Source organism: Arachis hypogaea, chromosome 10 (assembly GCF_003086295.3).
Source record: "Arachis hypogaea cultivar Tifrunner chromosome 10, arahy.Tifrunner.gnm2.J5K5, whole genome shotgun sequence".
In the NCBI taxonomy this organism is placed as follows: Eukaryota; Viridiplantae; Streptophyta; class Magnoliopsida; order Fabales; family Fabaceae; genus Arachis; species Arachis hypogaea.
Window position 1 is genome coordinate 101,556,826 of NC_092045.1, and position 21,434 is coordinate 101,578,259.

Consider the following 21,434-nt stretch of genomic DNA (forward strand, 5'->3'; position numbering starts at 1 on the left):
ATGCCTCGCGCAATGGCTCAAGACTAGTCATTTATGTCCTTTATGTCGGTATCCGATGCCAACTAATTAGATTGTCAAAAATGTAAATAAAAAAAATTGAAATTAGTTATTTGATTTTGTGTAATTTGATTGTAGTTCATCATGTGAACAGCATTATGCATTTAATCATGAAAAAAAAAATTAGTTAGTTGATTATGTGTAGTTTGGTTGTAATTCATCATTTGTGAATAATATGATGCATTTTGTGTGGAGTTCTCTTCCCCAATTTTTTTTTCTTTTTATATTATTTTCTGTTTTAGTTTAAAAGCAGCTTTATCTAAAAAGAAAAAACCTTTGTTTTGTTTGTTAAAGAAAGGATTCAGAATTAGAATAAGAATTTTCGCCGTTGACTATAATGTGGAAAAATTCAGTTAAAATAATTTAAAAATTATAAAAGCGACAAGGGAGTAGGGGATGGAGAGGTGTGGCACAAGGTGCTTTGCCAAAGGATGAGGGGCAGATGCTTCGTGTTTTGGCCTTCTGGTTCTGGGTGAGGGTTTTTTGGGATGTGTGTGTGTGTTTTTTTTTTAATTTTTATGTGAATGAGGGAGAGGATTCTTCGTGCGTCATTAGAGGAGAATAAGTATTCTATTTCTTGATTTTAATTTTGGTGTCTATTCTGTTTCTTGATTTGAAATGGGTAAGAGAGCACTCACAAGTCACAGCCTTCGTTAAATTTGGATGCGTGTCTTCACGATCATTTGTTAAGTTGCCACTTGCCAGTTGCCACTAGATATTGGCGGAATGTAAAGGTTTGACTCATAAAAAAGCTTACGAGTTGAAGTCAAAGTCAAATAACATGCATATATGTACGATAAGAAATTAAGAATCAGAGAAAGTGCACTTAGCTTGTTGAATGGTCACTTCATCCTTCTGTGTGGGGAATTGAATGCCGCCTTGTGCACGAAGCAACTGATTGGTCAGCAATAGACTCGAGCTCCGATCGGCAACAACCGTGCCTTGCTGCCGCCGGTGGCGGATACCTTGGGAAACTCCGAGTCTCTGATCAGTGATCACCAACAACCTTTCTTCGAATGGTGCCGCCAAAACTGCCCTTCTCTCTCAAACACTGCTTCCCCCGTTCACCACCGCCGCCACGAACCTTCTCAATCATTCCACTTCCGCCGCCCACTCCTCCTAGTCTCTCTCTCCTCGCCGACCAATGCACCACGATACACCACCTCAAACAAGTCCACGCCCAGATGATCCTTACCGGCCGCATCCGCCAAGACCCCTTCGCCGCCAGCCGCCTCCTCTCCTCCTCCGCCCTCTCCCCCTTCGCCGACCTCACCCTCGCGTCTAGAATCTTTTCCTCCCTCCCATACCCACCCAACACCTTCATGTGGAACACCCTCATCCGCGCCCACGCCTCTAGCCCCAATCCCCATTACTCTCTCTGCCTTTATGTCTCCATGAGGAAGCTAGGCGCTTTTCCAGGGAAACACACCTTCCCGTTTCTCCTTAAGGCCTGCTCTAACATTCCCTCCCTGCCAGCCTGTACCCAGGTTCACACACACGTGCTGAAATTCGGGCTGTGCTTTGATTCCCACGTGGCCAATGGTTTGGTCAGGGGTTACTCTGTTTCTGGAGATTTTGCCCTTGCGCGCCTTATGTTCGATGAAATGCCGGACAGGAGTTTGACTCTTTGGACGACGATGGTTTGTGGGTATGCTCAGAATCAATGTTATGATGAGGCTTTGGGGCTTTTTCATGAGATGATTGGGGATGGATTGGAGCCCAATGCTGCGACGCTGGCTTCAGTGTTATCGGCTTGCGCTCGGGCGGGGTATCTTGAGCTTGGGCAGAGGATTCATGAGTTCATGAAGTTGAAGGGGTTTGAAGTGAAAGTGATTCTTGGGACGGCGTTGGTTTACATGTATGCAAAGAATGGGGAGATTGTTATGGCTCGGAAGTTGTTTGATGAAATGACTGAGAGAAATGTTGTTACTTGGAATGTGATGATCTCTGGCTTGGCTACTCATGGACATGTTGAAGATGCTCTTGGTCTCTTTGAGAAGCTGAAGGAGGAGCAAGCTGTCGTCCCTAACAATGTCACTTTCTTAGGGGTTTTGTCGGCTTGTTGTCATGCTGGCTTGGTTGATGTTGGTCGTGAGATCTTTTATTCGATGAAAAATGTGTATGGGGTTGACGCAAAGATTGAACATTATGGGTGCATGGTGGATCTTCTTGGAAAAGAGGGTAAGTTGATAGAGGCAGAGGAACTGGTAAAAGGAATGCCTTGGAAGCCTGATATTGTTATTTTAGGAGCTTTGTTGGCAGCTTGCAAAAATAATGGAAATACCAAGGTTGCTAAAAGAGTCGTAAAAGAAATTCTTGCTCTGGAACCTCATAATCATGGTGTTCATGTTGCTATGTCGAATATATATGCAGAGGCTGGACAATGGAATGAAGTTTTGAGACTGAGGAAGGTTATGAAAGAAGAAAGACTAAAGAAAACTCCAGGGTGGAGCCTTGTTGCTACGTAATTGAGCATTGTCCAAAAGATTTCGTTTTTTCAATTGTCATAATTAACCAAAGGAGTAGACTTAAGTTGCTCAAATGTGCCTGATTAAATCCTAAATCACTTCTGATTGAACTGTTTCTGCTACTTGGAAGACCAAAATTAGTTGAGGTGGTTGCCGAAAAGGTGGTGTTGCAGTACTACTTATTAATGTCTGATTGTCGCATCCTAGTCGCAAGAACATAAGCACTGCTTGAGGTTCACTTCAAAGGAGTTTCTTCTTGAAAAGTGTCATTCAAAATGGAATTGCCAATATTAAAATTTTGGACAGAGTTATGCTTTGGTATGGCTAATGTCAACATTACTGAACGATTGTGGGATTCAGATAACGTAGAAGATTTTCAGACAAACAAGGAACTCCTATGCTCCTATTAGGAGAAAGATGCATGACATGAACACTTAAACAGGCCTTGATCATGTCCAAGGTGTGTTAATGAATGCAGAGGGTGAACAGTGTGGTAACAGCTATATCATAAAACTTGGTATTTTCAAGAACTATTAAGATGAAAGATCACTCGAGTGTTGGTCTAGTGTGTTTCTCGATAAAATTTCATCTCCCTAGAGGAAAACAGGGATGAACTTGGTCCTGGTGTATCTACCCCTCCTGGTTTGTGTCCAGTCTAGTAAAGATCTATGAGACATTAGAATAGAAGCAACCGTGTTAAACACTGAAGTAGCTGGCTCATATAATCACCCAGAGCTACTCTTCTAATGTGAACTGATGCAGGCTGCGGCTCTCTATTTATTGGCTTACAAGCAAAACATTAACTAAAGGAGGTTGCAGTTGTGGCCTAACATATTCAATGGTTGAGACGCCACTGATGGACGAGAATGGAAAAAATGGACCATAAAGCTACGCAGATGAGCATGTAAGGAACCGGACAGAGACAGGGGATGCAAACCATGTGATTTGTGGTTATAGTCTATAGGTGCTAACTTCTCATAACAATTTAAGGGGAAAAAAAGGAAAGAAATTGCGCTGATTCTTGTAGGAAGGAGGAAATTATAATATTCAAGATTACGCATCTGGTAACCTGCAAAGTTGCAGGAAGTGATTCCTAACCGTGTAAGTTGTAACCATCTGCAGTGATTTTTTAAGTGCCTGAGTATGTTAATGTTTTCCTTTTATACTAGTTCTATTAACTTCCTTTATGTGATAATTCTTCAGACCATTCAGCAGCCCAACAGTAAAAATAGTCTTCCGACATTGACAAGACAGATAGAAAAAGCAAAGATTCAGTTTGGAAGGGTGAGAGGTAATTATAACTCTTTGTTACTTCTATGAAATTCTCAAGGGAGGTATATGACAATGCAAACACAATATGACTGGAAATTAAAACATTTTCAGCTCCTTATGTCCAGTTCACCTAAATTAGATTAATTTTTTTTAATCCCACACATTTCATACTGTTTGTAATGGTAAAATTGTTATTTGAATTACTAGTTATTTGTTTTCAAAAATTAATGGTGCTGAAATGATAAAATTACTAATTCCAGCCAATCTGCTATTAGTTGCAGGTTCTCAACAATCTTCCTTGATCAGATAGATACCCAGAAAAATAAAAAACAAAAGATAAAAATAGCAAAGTAGAAAGATGATAAAAGCGATAACCGCTACATAATAACTTCTATAAGAAGTTCTGTTCTAACACTGATGTTGCATATTAATTTGACGCAAGAAAGATGCTGGGACATGAACCGTGTCTATAGTATTCAGAAAGATATAATGTCATTGAGTACTAAGATATTGTATATAATGAACCGTTTTTTATATTGTATATTTCCCTCTCAAAATTAGTACTGATGGATACTAAGATACATGATCGCTCGCTTTCAGACATGACTGGCGTGTTTAAATGTTAATCTTTCTGGAACTGTAGAAGCTGCGAATGTGAGACACTGAATCAACTTGGGGGTCTGACTCATCATCAGCAGAAGGTTCATTTGCAAGGAAAGCATGAGGAGCTATTGGTTCATTTGCGAAAAATGCAGGAGATGGGTTTGGGGCTATTACTCTGTTTGCATGCAAATCAGGAGATGGGACTATAGGCTCACTTGCCAGCACAATCTTTTGCGAGGGAAGGAGATTGAGTTGGGGTTATTGCCTAAATTTCAGGCAAATCATGAGATGGTGTTATAGGTTCAGAACTTGCAGGAAAAGCTTGAGATGGAGTTGGGGCTATTGGTTTGTTTTCTTGGAATGCATGAGATGGAGATATTGGCTCACTTGCTAATTCAATGGCTGAAACACCACTCAGGAAAATGACTAGGGGCAAAAGAAAAAGCAAAGCCATGGTAGAAAAAGAAGGGGGAATACAAAAAAATACAAAGCCTTGTGAATTTGTGGCTTCTTTGTGGCCGTGGCCGGTAGGATGCTCATCACACCCTTCAGAGGAATCTATTCATAAGTTAACGCTCACTGCCCATGTATGCAGTGATGTTACATGTGACCAAAGGATTTTCCTTTCTTGGGGTGGTCATTTTCCGAATCCTGGCATCCTGGCAAGTGGCAATGGTGCGGGACTGCGGGTTGTTTGTACATCAAACTGCTCTCAATATTTTTTTTTTCTTTTTTTTTAAAGGCGATTTCTCATTTGTTTTGTTCTATACTGAGTTTAATTTTGATAATTTGAGCGTGGAAAATATCTTATCTATATTTTAATGAATCACATCTATTATTTTTCATGATTATTTCACATATATGTGTAAAAGTACTTTATATGAACATTGCATCAAAATTAAATTTGTATATATTGTGGAACAAAAATATTATTTATAGACTAAAAATTAATCATTAAATTAACTATTATGTATTTGTATATAAATACATATGTAATTTCACTCACTTTTAACATGTATTTTGTTTGCTAATATGAATAATTTTTTTGGTAATTAATTTTTCAAAATAATTTCTATCAAATTTCAAATCATACACTTTGTTCTCTAATAAATTTTTATTATTCTAAGGTTTGTCAGACAGATTGATCCTTAAGTTATTTTTAATAAAAAATTTTAATATATATATATATATATATTAAATAAATAAATCTCTAACAAATTTTATTTTAAGAAAATTAAATCTTAAAAAATATTATTATGAGACAAGTTAGTTTTCTTTTAAATAATAGTAAGACTAATATATCCTACGAAAATAATTCAAAAAGTTTTATAATAATAAAAATTTAGTTATAAAAATTAAAATATTCAATCTAAAATCTTTTAAAAACAATTTAGGTATTCACTCTAAATTATATCAAGATATTTCGTTTATCCTTAAGTAAGTGTTCTTTTTAAATGTTCAATTAGATATTTAGATTAAATAAATTATTAAATGTATTATAAAAGTTAAAGATAGAGTCTTATCAGATACAAATACAAAATTAATTATAATTTAGTAATTAAAAATTGTGTGAAAGATTCATCGTCTAAAAATAGAGGTTAGATCTCCGACAAAGAGGAGGCAAAAAATTTGATGCGTACAAAATTAGTGTTTAGGGTAAAATTTTTAAATTGGTTTGTGACTTGGTTCTAAAATTTTTTAGGGTAAAGTATATTTTTTGTCCCCGAAGTTTGACAAAAGTTTCAAAAATACCCCTAAGTTTTATTTTGTTTCAATTTTGTCCTAGAAATTTTCGATTTGCATCAAATATACCCTTAGCAGGTAATTTTTCAAAAAATTTAAGACCAATTCAACAACAATTTCATAAAAACAACCCTCAACACAAGCAAATCAAGCATCATTTTCATGCATTATTATTAGATTGGTCTTAATTTTTTTGAAAATTTAACCGTCGGGGGTATATTTGATGCAAATCGAAAACTTCTGGGACAAAATTGAAACAAAATAAAACTTAAGGGTATTTTTGAAACTTTTGCCAAACTTCAAGGACAAAAAGTATACTTTACCCAATTTTTTATTTATACTTTTTAAAAAGTTTAAAAAACTTTTATTTTTTTAAAATCTATTCTATTATATAAAAATCGGATTTCTGCACTTAATGATGGAGCTGACATAGCATGCTTCTGAGAGTGTTTCTCGATTTATTTTTTTTAATTCAATAAACCAAATCAATTATAACTAATTAATGATATCAATTAATTAATTTGATTATACATTCAAATCTCACAATTTATTATCATTTATATAAACTGATTAATTATAATTATTAATTATATCAATTAATTAATTAAGTTAATTATATTAATTATTTGATTTGATTTTATTGGAGAAAATATCATATTATTTTAGTAAATAATAAATATTATAACAAAATACATTAATTAATTTAATTAGTTTATTTTTTTAAATGTCATCTATTTATACGAGATCATAATGTATTTTTTACTCATTTGTTCTTTTTTCTCTCTTTCTCTCTCTTTTGTTTAGAATACAATTTTTGTAATATATTTAATTTATTTCTTTTAATTTAATTATATATTTTATTTTTTTATATTTTTTAAATATTTTTATCTATTTTAGTTGCTCATTATTAGGCGCATATTTTTTCTTTCTAGCTTTTAATTAACAAAAGAGATATGTCTTTTTTACAGTGTTTTAAAATAAAATGCATTATAATTTTAGGTTATTTCACAATTAACAATAATGTTTGATTATTTCTTTAAAAATAAATTACATTATGGTTTTAGGTTATTTCACAATACATACTTAATGTTCATAATACTAAATTACTCTAAATTTTCTATTTTCGATGGTTAGTAGTTAATTCCAAATTGAAAAGATTATGTTAAATTGTTGAATAGTCCAAGTATAACTAAGGTAGTTAATTTAGTTTATTTGTTTATTAATATATTTAATCGAAAGCATAAATGATAAATAAGACAAGAAAATAATTAGAAAAATAAAATATTAATAATTACTTAAAATAAATAAAAAAATAAGTTATAGGGTATTATTTTATTTAAATTATTAATAATTAGAAGAATAGAAGGTCAGATAATTATTTTTAATAGACATTAAATTTAGTTTTACGGTACTAATTTATTTGAATTGTTAATAAAATTTTATAATTTTTAGATTTATATCTATTTAATTTATGTATTTTATTTTATTTTACTTTAACAAAAAATTAAAACGTGTCTTTTTAATTATTTTTTTAGAAAATATAGTGAAATAAGTTATATCAATTATAATTAATTATCTATAATTAAACTAATTGATTGTGTTAATTTATAAGATGAATAACATATAATAAATGGTGTGAAATTAATTATAATAAGTTAAAAATTAATAAATAAAAAAATAAAAAAAATTTTATTATCTTTTGATAGCTACACATTTTTATTCATTCACTTTTTCTTTTTCTCTTCCTTTCACATTTATTTCTTTTAATTTAATGAACTAAATCAAATATACTAATTATTTGTATTAACTAACTAAATTTTTTTTAATGAGTTCTGCTAAATGTGTCCTTAGAGCATAGACTAGAAACATTATAAAAAGAAATATTTTATAAAAATTATTAAAAAATAAATATTTTTTAAAATACGTCCTTAAGAGATAAGTTAGCTAAATTATTTTTTAATTTAATATGTTTAATTCATTCAACTATATTAATTATAACTAATTAATTATATTTACTTTGATTTTATTAGAATAAATAATATTCCATCATTTAATATTTTATTTGATTCATTAAATTACATCAATCATAACTAATCAAATATTTAATTTAATTAGAATATATATTATATTATTTAAAATTTTGTTTGATTCATTAAACCACATAAATATTAAATGATTTAATAAATAATATATAAGACAATGAAATAAATGAATTCATTTAAGTTTAATTACTCTATTGGTCCTTATAGTTTCGCAAAATTTTTAATTTAGGTCTCTATACTTTTTTTCTTTTTAATTGAGTATTTGCACCAAAATTTTTTTTAATTGAGTCTCTACATTTTTTCCTTTTATTTGGGTCCTTACACCAATTATTTTTTTTTAGTTAGGTCCTTAAAAAATTGGGAAAAAGATAAATAGGTTCCTGACTTTTTAAATTTTTGATAAATACATCCCTAACAAAATTTAAATATAAAAAGTCCCTGACTTTAACAAACGGAGGACAATTTAGTCCTTTCGTCTATTTGCCTCTCATACACCAAACGGAACTGGCTGACGTGGCTGAAACGGTGTCCAGGTGTCCGTTACGGTGCTACGCTGGAAGGGGAATAAAGTTCAAATGACAAATAAGTCCTTGACATCATTTTGCAAATAAAGTTCGAAGGACAAATATGTCCTTAAGAATTTAGTTAATTATGCTTTTATATGTATCATATATTACTATCTAATTGAAATATATCTATATTATGTATCATATATTATTATCTAATTTAATAATCAAATGTGTCACATGATACTCTTATTAAAATTGAGAGAAAATATTATTTTTTCAAAATTAATAAACTCCTTTCCTAAATTCTCTCATCTACCTCTCTCAATTTTTCTATTTCTCTCTACTATTTTTACTCTATATATAATTATATTTTATATTAATAATTTGACAAATCAAAATATGTCATCCGATATTTTTTTACAATTAAAATATTTTAAATGTAAAAGTATACACATTAAATTATTTTAAATTTTAGATAACAAATGTTAAAATTAATTATTAATAAAAAATTAAACTTTTTCATATAAAAATAATAAATAAAAATCTTATTATTTAATTTTTTATCTGCAGATATCTTGGTTTTCTTAGTCAGAGACTTTTGTCAACTTACGACTTTTTTGTAAAAGTAGTTTGATTTTATAAATCTTTTGTGCCATGCATAATTTATACTGTTAGAACAAAGTAAACTATAATTTAAAAAAAATATTCTCGTAATATTATTATGGATAAAAATACTAGTTCTAATATAATACACAAATGCACTAATGTTAACTTAATACATGAATGATGCAGAAATGAACTAATGCTAACTTGATGCATAAATGAACTGATGCTAACTAATGCCACTGGTATGATGAAAACTAAACTAATGTAATTTAACAAATTCTAATATGATACACAAATGCACTAAAACTAAACTAATGCAATTTAAGAACAAAAGTAGAAACAGAACAAGGCCAATTTCTGCAATTTTAATACAAATAATTTAAATTACATAATACAACAAGTTAACTAGATTTCAAAATACAAGCATACTTTTATAAACTAAATTCTCATAATAGAAGCATAATAGAAGTATAATGAACTAAATTCTCAAGGACCTATTTGTCCTTCGAACTTTATTTGCAAAATGACGTCAAGGACTTATTTGTCCTTCGGACTTTATTCCCCTTCCAGCGTGGCACCGTAACGGACACCTGGACACCGTTTCAGCCACGTCAGCCAGTTCCGTTTGATGTATGAGAGGCAAATAGATGGAAGGACTAAATTGTCCTCCGTTTGTTAAAGTCATGGACTTTTTTGTATTCAAATTTTGTCAGGAATGTATTTGTCAAAAACTTAAAAAGTCAGGGACTTATTTGTCTTTTTCCCTAAAAAATTAAGCTAATTACTGCCAAAAGAGACCTAATTGAAACAAAAAATGGTGCAAGAACCCAATTAAAAGGAAAAAAAGTATAGGAACCTAATTGAAAATTTCACGAAACTATATGGACCAACAGAATAATTAAACATTCATTTAATTTAATTTATTATCTTATTATTTTATATATATAAAATAAAGATTTAATTATTCTATTGGTCCCTATAGTTTCGCAAAATTTTTAATTAGTTTCCTATATTTTTTCTCTTTTAATTGAGTCCTTGCACCAAATTTTTTATAATTCGATCCCTATACTTTTTTTCTTTTATTTGGGTCCCTGCACTAATTTTTTTTAATTGGGTCCCTGTACAATTAAACCAATTACTACCAAAAGGAACCTAATTGAAAAAAAAATTGGTGCAAGGACCAAATTAAAAGAAAAAAAAGTATAGGGATCTAATTGAAAATTTCGCGAAACTATTGAGACCAATAGAGTAATTAAACCTAAAATAAAATGAGTATTAATTAATTGATACTTAAATAAAATAAGTATTAATTATTGAGAAGGTAACGAGTTTATACTACGTATTAATTAATTGATATTTAAATAAATTATTTAAACTGATCACATATATTTTTAATTGTTCTCTGATTAGTACGGTCCAATAAATAAAACGGGTATTAATCATTGTAGTTAATGAATGTTTATTATTTTTAAATAAATTCATTAAATTCATTTAAAAATATGAAAGATTCTAATTCTATATGCTACGATTTTATTTTGTTACTAATGTATATATACTCCTATATTATATATTTTATGATTCCTATATTCTCAGATAATATTTTTAAAATTTTTTGTTTTAATTTATTATTTTTAGTCATCAGAATTTATTGTTTATAGTCATCAATTCAATTTCTTTAATTTATTAATTCAACAATACATTTTAATTATATATAATTAGAATGTGCTTTCTATCCCTTTTTCTTTTCTATTTTGTGTTTCGGATGTAATGTTTGTAATTTTTTTATTTTTGTTTTTTCTATCTTAATTTTGCTAAATTTTTTTATAATTTTATTTTATATCAATTATTTTTTATGTATTTTGATTAATCGAATTATTTTATTTAAAGTCATGTTAAATTTTTTATAATATTTTTATAAAAGTTAATTAATAGGTTCTTCTTCAAAAAATTTTCCTGAAATTTATTTAATGGGATCGTATTTTAATTTTTTTTCTTTTATCTTTTATATTCATTAATTATATCAATCTTCCATTACAATATATTTTTTATTTATTACACACATTATTTATTTTACCTTCTTTTACTTCTTTTAATTGTTCTCTTTATTTTATTTTCAATTTTTTATTTTATTTTTACTCTTCATATATAAATTTATTATAATTCATCACATGCATGTTTTTTTTTATTTAAGTGATTCATTTTGTGTTTAACCACTTATTTTTGAATAATATTATTATATATATAAAAAATGTGATATTAATGTGATCGATAATATAAAATGTGATATTTTTAATTTAATGTGATATTAGCCATTATTATATATAGAAAATGTGACTCATTTAGTGTTTAACTACTTATTTTCGATTAATATTGTTATAACAAGGATACATGTGATTTTATGAGAATGATATAACTTGAACTTTAGTTATCTAGGAATTTACTAAGTGGCTATAATAGTTTCAGGTCATGAACCAACAAATGCTAACAATTGAAATGATAAAAAAGACCATCCAAATGAATACTCGCCGGATTACTAGCAACTTATAACTAAATGGGGATCTGTAAAATTGTTACAGGTGGAGACCTGTCCATGTGAATAGACTGGGATGGGACATAGATACCCTGTTCAATAAACCTATTAAATCAACGCAAATATAAAATTACTGATATATATATATATATATATATATATATATATATATATATATATATATATATATATATATTTCTTAAATTTAGTAATTCTAATTTCTGTCTTCAATTTAAACTCTTTTTTTCTTTTAAACTCATCCTTAACCTTGATTTTGTATCTAGTCTTCCTTTAACTCACTTTCTCTATCTTTTAAGTTTGTTATTATGTCGTTCAGTCTCGTCCTAAAATATTATATTATGTTATTATGTTGGAAGATATTTTTATATTTTTTTTAAAATGTTACTTTTTATAACGAATATATTATGAGTTGTGTTGAATTATATATATTGAACTGATTATTTTTTATTATTATTATATTATAGTTTTTTTGTTAATTTTTTAAAAAATTTTCAAAGAATATCCATAGATAATTGTGGGTATCTGCATTCGCTAAGGAGATAATTAAATAGGGGGACTTGCGATAAAGATGGAGAGCAGACGGGGGATTTTTTTTTAAACGGGAGTGAAAGACGAAAAAAGGGGTCTGCTGTGCCCACACGAGTATCTATTACTATATCTAACTAATAATGGAAATTCAATTTGAGTCGATTTGAGATAGGACACGTGAACTTTATCTGCATTGAGGTTTTTTTGTGACTATCTGCATTGGGTTTTAAGACAATGAACCTAATTCGGATTTAGGATCCTAACAATAGACCTAGGTTGAATATTTTGAGTCATTACTATAATAAATACTATACTATTAAATATGATTATATTTAGTATATATAAAAGTTAGGTATACTTACAATAGATTTTATAATCAAACTAAAAAAATTCTAATTATCTTTTTTTTAATTTTAAATATTATTTACTATCTTAATGAAAAAGTGAATAATAATAATCACTCACAAAATTAAAATAGATCAGTCTAATATATACATGACACTACATATATCAAAGATTATTATATGTGATAAATTATTTTTTTTATTTTTTTTAAAGATAATTTATATGTAAAGCAACTAATCTTTATAACATGTGATCTATTGCATAATTTTTCTCCTCTTAATATGGATAAATTGATGAATTTAATATACAAAATATAATTTATATTATTTAACATACGAAATAAGTAACTTAAAACCATTATCTAAGACAATAAATATAATAATACAAATACCTACATATTTATTAGTATTAAAAATATACAAATAATATAAACATGATTTTTTTGGTAGCAAAGTAATAATAAAGGTTATTAATTAAATTAATTACATAATAAAAAATTATGAATAATTTTTTAAATAATAATAAAAATAAGATCACTATTTTTACATACTATAAAATTTATAAAAAAAATTTAGACAATAAATCAATTCTCAATAAATTATATATTAGCTCTGTTAAAAAAGATTAAATTTTACGTTAGATATTATTATTTGTGTACTAATATATATATATATATATATATATATATATATATATATATATATATATATATATTATCGATTATTAAGTTATAATTAATTTCTAACTCAAGTTTTGGTAATTAAAATTTAAATGATTGAAATTATTAAATGTTGAATATTTTATATCTAACTAATTTTGTTTTTGTTATTAAAGTTTTAAAAAAAATAAGTTGTTAATCAATTATGAATTTAAATTTAAAATTAAATTTGTGTAAGAAAATATTTTGAATTTTTTTCACTAATCGGAATTAATTTTGAAATAAAAAATTATTTTGTACATCATATTATAAGATAGTGCAGTAATTTGTTTTTTTTAATGGCAATTATTGCCAAATAAAATGATATAAAAATGGAGAAAAATATGTTTACCAATTTAGGAATAATAATTTATTTTTCAGTAGAATAAATTATATATTGAATAACAAAAGTTATTATAGTTTCTTTTTACACAAACTAATACTCAACGACGGTATTTTGGCAATATTACCAATAAATATTAATTAATCTAATAGCTTTTTTAATGACATAAGTTTATAAGTTTAAAAATCATGTCATAAAATATAAAATTTTAATGTCATATTGTTTGACTTCCTGGATGAATATGATACCAATAAATAAAACTGCCACAGTTTAATTTCAACAAAGACAAATCTTCATAAGTATTGCTATCATCAATGAGAATTGTTCTACTTTTAAGACAAATACTATTTTCTTTCACTGTATTTTCTAACTCGGCATGTTGAGAACTAATCTTCCACAGATTGAAACTCCATTTATTAAGGGTGTGCTACTAGCTAATGAGTTGTTACATACACAATGCGGAATTCGAAACTCTAATACTTTCTTAGGTAGACGAGTGAAATAACCACTCAACTAATTCAAATCAGTTAAGACAAAATACTAATTATTTTTAATATTTTTAACATTAAAAATAATTAAACTTTAATTTTAATTATAGCTTTATAAAATATTTATAGTAATAATTATTATATATATTTTTTGTTTAATCTATTTTAATAAAAAAATTTATATATTTTATTAATTATTTGTACAGTATACGGGAACATACACTAGTTTGATTGTAAAAATTAGTATTTAGAGTATGCTATAATGACATAAACCGATATGATAATTTTGAGAAATGTTACATATATATTAAAATCAGCTACCAAAATTAATCACTAAGTATAAAATACATGTTGGAATATAAATACACATTTAAAATAAATTAAATCACATATATATTTATACACAAATATATTGGTGACTGATTTTAGTGGCTAATTTTAGTGTATAAATATCATTTTTTGAAAATTTTATATTTGATTCTCATTAACTTTTCAGGAATAGATCTTTTCAATTTTTTGTTTTCACTTGAGAGAGTAAAATATGATCTCTTATTATTAATTTTATAAGTGAGACTAAAAAAATATAAAAAAATATTAAAGAGTTAAAAATTACATTTTACTCCTTCAATTAAAAAAATTGAAAAAATCTATCTCTCATATTTATTAAATATGATTAAAAAATAAAATTAATGTTAAATTGATTTGTCAAATGGATAATTATTTATAAAACTAAAATTCAAAAAATGGAAACTCAATTAAAAATAGTAATTGAAATATAAATACCTGGCAGTGAGGGATTAGTGGTCAGTCGTTTTTCTCTCATTAATCAATATTGCGGATAGGGGTCGCTGGCCAATGAATTGCTGCATGCACAAGACAAGATTCGAACTCTCTAACATTTACTTAAGCAAACTAACGAACCTACCACTAGATCAATCCAATTTGATTATATTCTATCACTAACTATTATTAAAAAAAATATACCAAAATTTCAATGTGACACTACAGGAGGAGATAACTGACCACATAATTATTTTCTTTAACTTTTTACTTTAAAATTTTAGTATATCTCTAACTTAAATATGAAATTTTTTTCTAATTTATTACTTTAGAATTTTAGTATATCTGCAACTAAATATATTTTAACATAAATTGCAATTATATCATTAATGATCCACGAGAAATTAATTATTACATTTGATATTAAATATTCTTAAATATTTACAAAATACATCAAAATTTTAAAGTGATAAAAAATTTTTCAACAAATATATATACCAATTTGGATATGTTCATAAGTGGCTTTTCTTAATTTTTAACTAATAAAATATTACAACTGATAACAATAGAACATGAATTGAAAATTGAATGCATAAAGGTAAGTTTAGACTATGAGAACAGAAATTGAAATACAATAGAATTGAACTGAAGTTTATTCATTGAGATAAAAGAATATTGTGTACATTGAAGCAAGGATATTGCTCTATATATAGAGTTCACAAGAGCTGGACATAGCAATACTACAACAACAACAACAAAATCTTGTCTCACTAAGTGGGGTCGACTACATGAATCAAACTATGCTATTGTGCTCTGTCATGTATCATGTCTACAGAGAGACCGTTTACATGTAAATCTCGTTTGACCACCTCATGGATGGTCTTCTTAGGTCTTCCTCTACCTTTCGCCCCTTGTCCATCTTCCATCTCATCCACCCTCCTGACTGGATGTTCTATTGGTCTTCTTCTTACATGTCCAAACCACCTGAGACGCGATTCAACCATCATTTCCACAATGGGTGCTGCTCCAATTTTCTCCCTTATATCTTCGTTTCTTATTTTATCCAATCGCGTATGACCACTCATCCATCTCAACATCTTCATCTCTGCCACTCTCATCTTATATTCGTGCTCCCTTTTAATCGCCCAACACTTTGTACCATAAAGCATAGCCAGTCTTATAGTGGTGCGATAGAATTTACCTTTAAGTTTTAAAGGCACTTTTTTGTCGCATATAAAACCAGATGCACTCCGTCATTTTGACCAACCTGCTTGGATCCTATGATCTACATCCTGTTCAATCTCTCCATTATCCTGTATGATGCACCCAAGATACTTAAAATTTTTAACTTTTCGTAAGATGTTTTCTCCAATCTTCACCTCTATATTAGGGTTTTCCTTTCTCAGACTAAACTTACATTCCATATATTCCGTCTTGCTACGGCTTATACGCAAATCATACACTTCTAGAGCTTCTCTCCATAACTCCAACTTGTTATTTAGGTATTCCCTTGACTCTCCCATAAGGACGATATCATCGGCAAAAAGCATGCACCATGGCACAGGCTCTTGGATGTGCTCTATGAGTACTTCCATGACTAATGTGAAAAGGTATGGACTTAAGGATGATCCCTGGTGTAATCCTATACCAATAGAAAATTTCTCTGTCACACCACCTTGAGTCTTCACACTAGTTGTGGCCCCATCATACATGTCTTTAATTGCACGAATATATGCGATCCTTACTTGTGTCTCAAACCTTCCATAAGACCTCCCTTGGTACCCTATCATACGCTTTTTCCAAATCAATAAACACCATATATAGATCCCTTTTATTACTACAATACCTCTCAATCATCCTTCTTAATAGGTATATCGCTTCAGTGGTAGATCTGCCTGGCATAAATTCAAATTGGTTCTCTATTACTTGTGTCTCTTTTCTCAACCTCCGTTCTATCATCATTTCCCATAACTTCATGGTATGACTCATGAGTTTGATCCCTCTATAGTTTCTGCAACTTTATATATCTCATTATTCTTGTAAATAGGTACCAAGGTGCTCTTTTTTCACTCATTAGGCATCTTCTTTTACCTTAAAATCTCATTAAAAAGCTTAGCTGGACATAGCAATAGAAAAACAAAAAATTCTAGAACACCAAAACAAACTAACAGAATTGAAAAGTTAATTTAGGTTTATAACTACCATTTTGTACTTAGTCACTCATAGATCTCTCAAATTTAGCAGTGGGTTAAAAAATCACTCGATGGTTGTCTCTAAACTTGTGAAATAGAGGAGCTGAAAGTGGTTTAGTGAAGATATCCCCAATCTGAACTATGGAGAGTATATGAAGAACATAAAGCTCTTTTTGATTCACCATTTTTCTAAGGCAATGAAGGTCAATTTTTATATGCTTGCACCTTGTATGAAACACTGAGTTGGCAGCCAATGAACAACCACTTTGATTATCACAATATATAATAAATGTTATTGATTGTTGGACTCTAAGTTCCTTTAGAAGTTGTTGAATGGACACCAATTCTGACTGAGCTGCTGCCTTGCTCATGTATTCTGCCTCTGTGCTACTATGGCTAACCTTGGCTTGTTTATTGCTTTTTCATGATACAAGATTGCTTCCTAAGTATACACAGTAATCAGTGACCGATTTTCTGTCCTCCAAGTCCCCTACTCAATCCGAATTTGTAAAGGCAAGCAATCTCAAGTTAGTACATTTTTGAAATCTAATACCTATTGACACCATACCTGCCACGTATCGTAGTATCCTTTTCACCGCTTTTCAACGTTCAATTGTTAGTGAATGCATAAACTGAAGACCTTGTTAACAGAAAAGGCAAGGTCAAGTCTAGAGATAGTCAAGTACTGAAGGGATCCCACAACTTTCCTTGGAGCAAAAATGAGACCAAAAGAGAGAATAATTTTCGACTAAAAAGTTTTTGCTTGGTGACCAAGAATAATTCTGAAGGAATATATTTTAGAGATATAATCATTCATATGCTTTCTTATATCAGCTTAAATTTTGAGAGAAGTGGTTTCATAACATGGTATCATAGCTCATCCAATCCAATGTTGTTGGGACAAGTGTTCACATTCTAAACTATCATTTCTTAGCATGAATGGTGTATTATAAGTCTCAAATCTCTCAGGGATAAGATCTCTAAAAAAATTTTAAATGTAAGGCATCTCTTATCCTATGAACAAGTTTTTAGGATTGAGTTAGGCATACCCAATTTGAATTTTAATATCATATCACAGCTTTTATGAGTTTAGAGTTCAATTCCTGTTGACTAAAAAAATTCAACATAAGACAAATAAAAGGAAAGATTATAGGCCTATGCAAAAATTTACACAAACTTAAAAAGACACTCTTGAATGAGAAAACATATTAGAGATATAACCTATGAAGCACGGACACTTTGTTGAGTTGCCGTGCCTGCGTGTCGGACACATTTCGGGCACGACACTTACCGACACTCGTCTGACACGCGTGTCTACTGTGTCCAAAATGTGTCTCAATAAAAAATAAAAAATTCTTCCCCAGATACACTTGGACACACCTAATACCATCACGTGTCAGCGTGTCCGGTCTTAATCTTAAGATATATTCTTAAAATAGATTTAGATATAGTATATATTATTATTTATTAAAACAAAAAATATTTTAAATACTTGATATAATTAAAATAAGACATTAAAAATAATTTAAAAAATTAATTTATATTTTAATATCAATAAAATATTAAAATATCATTACGATTTATCTAAAAAAATACTTTATATTTATATGTATGCGTGTCCCTGTGTTAGGTAAGATTTTAAAATTCACGTGTCGGCGTGTCTCGTGTCGTGTCGTGTCCCGTGTCCGTGTCAGTGTCCGTGCATCATAGGATATAACAATTCACATATCTCTTACTATTAGCTTATCAGCTTGGGTCATAGACATCATATTAGGTCTATCAGCTTAAGTTTTGTAGAGAGGTGATTTCATGACAAAAATCAACCATTAATCATCTATTTTCTATCTTAATATAGAGTTGTGGAGATTGATGATCAACGCGTAAGCATAGAATTCAGCTTGGGTCATAGACATTATTATATTAGTACTGCTGTATACGGTATTCCCAACCTAGTTATCAATGAAATTTTTGCACCTACTGCAAGTCTGCAAGAGAGTTTTATGCTAGGCATACATAAACTTTTGTAGAATTATTTTTTTTAAATTGTTCATAATAAATAAACATAGAAAAAAATTATTGAAGTAAATTGCATAATATTTTTAGCTGATATAGTACGAAAGTTGCACTTGCTCAAAATTAAGTTCAGTAAAATTAGCAGAAGAATTAGGATAACTTGTTCATTTACCAACCCAACTACATAAGTATATATATTTAGGTGCACATTATTGCAATTATTTTTTTAGCACATAAACCGAACCTTGTAAATTTATAATTTTGCCGATATAACTAGTTACTATCATTCGATGACCTTTCCTTTGTCTCTCAGATAACAGTGGTGAAGACTGGGTGTGAAACCTGCAAAAGAAATTCCGACACTCAAGTCAGTATATATATAAGAAACTGAAAATAATAGAGCTGATGTATTGGTATAATCCTCTTTTTTCAGTGTTGAGTAGGCTTGTATGTACTTGTATTTAAAGGTGTTTGACATAACCATTTATTTGTTCAGTTTTCGAGTTTGTATGCAGACTATGAAGAGGTGACCCATATAAAACCCTCCGAGATACAACTACTTTATTCCGAGATATAAGGGGTGAGAATTAGTATCTATTTGTATTTTGAATATCTTGATGTTTTTTTTTTCGGTGACTTGAATATCTTGATGTTTGAGGACAAGTAGCGAAGTCCATTCAAAAAGAAAAAAAAGTTGTTTAAGAAAAGAATAGGAACAAACAAAAATGAATTGAAATGTTTTATCACATGATGTTTGAAGCAAGCGGTAAGAGATTATGAAGTATTTAAACATAATATGTTTGAATTTCTTTTACAGGGATCGAAGATCTAAGTATGCCTGCACTTACCAAATCTCTATAAAGAAAAAATCGTCCAAATTATAAATGGGTTATGCTACACATCCAAGCATTTTTCCATCCAAGTTTTATCCAAGTAGGTCCAACACCAACAAAAACTACTCTCATTAAAAGAGCGTCATTGCACGCATACGTCATCATCTTCTTCTTTCAAATTTACGTATACCTCCTCCTCCTCCTTCTTCTTCACGCACATAGATTCTTCTTCTGCTTCTCCTCCTCCTCCTCCTCCTCCTTCTCTTCTTCTTCTTCTTCTCCTCTTTTGTTATCATCATCACCAACAACACAAACATTATCTTTTCAATTGAATTCAATGGAATGCAATTGCTAAATTGAATTGAATTGAATGGACGCAAGTGTTTTGAATCTTAATTGAATTGAATTGATAACCTCTAAATTATAGGCAGAGGTGTTTCAAATTTGATTTTATATAATGGATTATGTTTCGTTCAGTCAGTACTATACAATTGCTTCACCATGAATACGTGTTCAGTTCATTATGCAAAAAGCTGTTTGAATTTGATTTTATATAATTAATTATGTTTCATTCACTCAGTACTATACAATTATTTCACCATGAGTACGTGTTTAGTTCATTATGTAGAAAGCTGTTCGAATTTGATTTTATATAATGGATTATGTTTCGTTCACTCAGTATTATACAATTGTTTCACCATGAGTACTGTGTTTGGTTCATTATGCAGAAAATTGTTTGAATTGATTTTGTATAATGGATTATGTTTCGTTCACTCAGTACTATACAATTGTTTCACCATCAGTACGTGTTTGAATCATTATGCAGAAAGCTGTTCGAATTTCAATTTATATAATGGATAATTTTCCATTCATAACAATTGTTATATCATAATAATGTAACAACCTTACTTTTAACACTTCATGATCGTACTAAAAGTTCAGATGTTACTTACCCTTAATCCTTTAATTTCATACTATATTTATTTAACATTGAGTCTTCGTAAATATGAACCCAATTTTTAATTATGAAAGCAAAAAGACTTTACTTTAAAAATCACATAGTCACATATAATATTCAAGTAATAATAATTATATAAACTTATCCAAAACTTCTTAATATACAAGTCTTGCCCCTCTAAATTCTCAAAATGACAAATAACGAGAGATAAAATAAAATCTAAAACTAAATCATAAAACAGAAAAGGAAAACATATATATATATATATATATATATATATATATATATATATATATATATATATATATATATATATATATATATATATGCAAAGCTCCGTAGTTCGAATCGCAGCTTCGTGCCAAAGCTTCTTGAACCTGTCACTGGAAAAGAAATTCTGTAGGGA

General features: G+C 29.0%; 1 protein-coding gene across 3 annotated transcripts; it reads left to right on the forward strand.

Moving 5' to 3' along the window:
- Positions 1-463: 463 nt before the first annotated feature.
- Positions 464-5,245, forward strand: LOC112716163 (pentatricopeptide repeat-containing protein At5g66520). 3 transcript variants are annotated; one of them, XM_029289738.2, is made up of 3 exons: positions 464-3,626; positions 3,729-3,816; positions 4,441-5,245. In XM_029289738.2, exon 1 carries the CDS (start codon positions 1,074-1,076, stop codon positions 2,523-2,525), a length of 1,452 nt encoding a protein of 483 aa, XP_029145571.1. In that variant the 5' UTR covers positions 464-1,073; the 3' UTR covers positions 2,526-3,626; positions 3,729-3,816; positions 4,441-5,245. The 3 variants fall into 3 exon arrangements, with proteins under 3 accessions (XP_029145571.1, XP_029145570.1, XP_029145568.1); XM_029289737.2 differs by having other exon boundaries at positions 838-3,626; positions 4,073-5,245; XM_029289735.2 differs by having other exon boundaries at positions 838-3,626; positions 4,398-5,245.
- Positions 5,246-21,434: the final 16,189 nt, after the last annotated feature.

What these genes read in the sequence shown, in the direction of transcription:
- LOC112716163 (XM_029289738.2), top strand. Translation starts at nt 1,074, where the DNA reads ATGGTGCCGCCAAAACTGCCCTTCTCTCTCAAACACTGCTTCCCCCGT.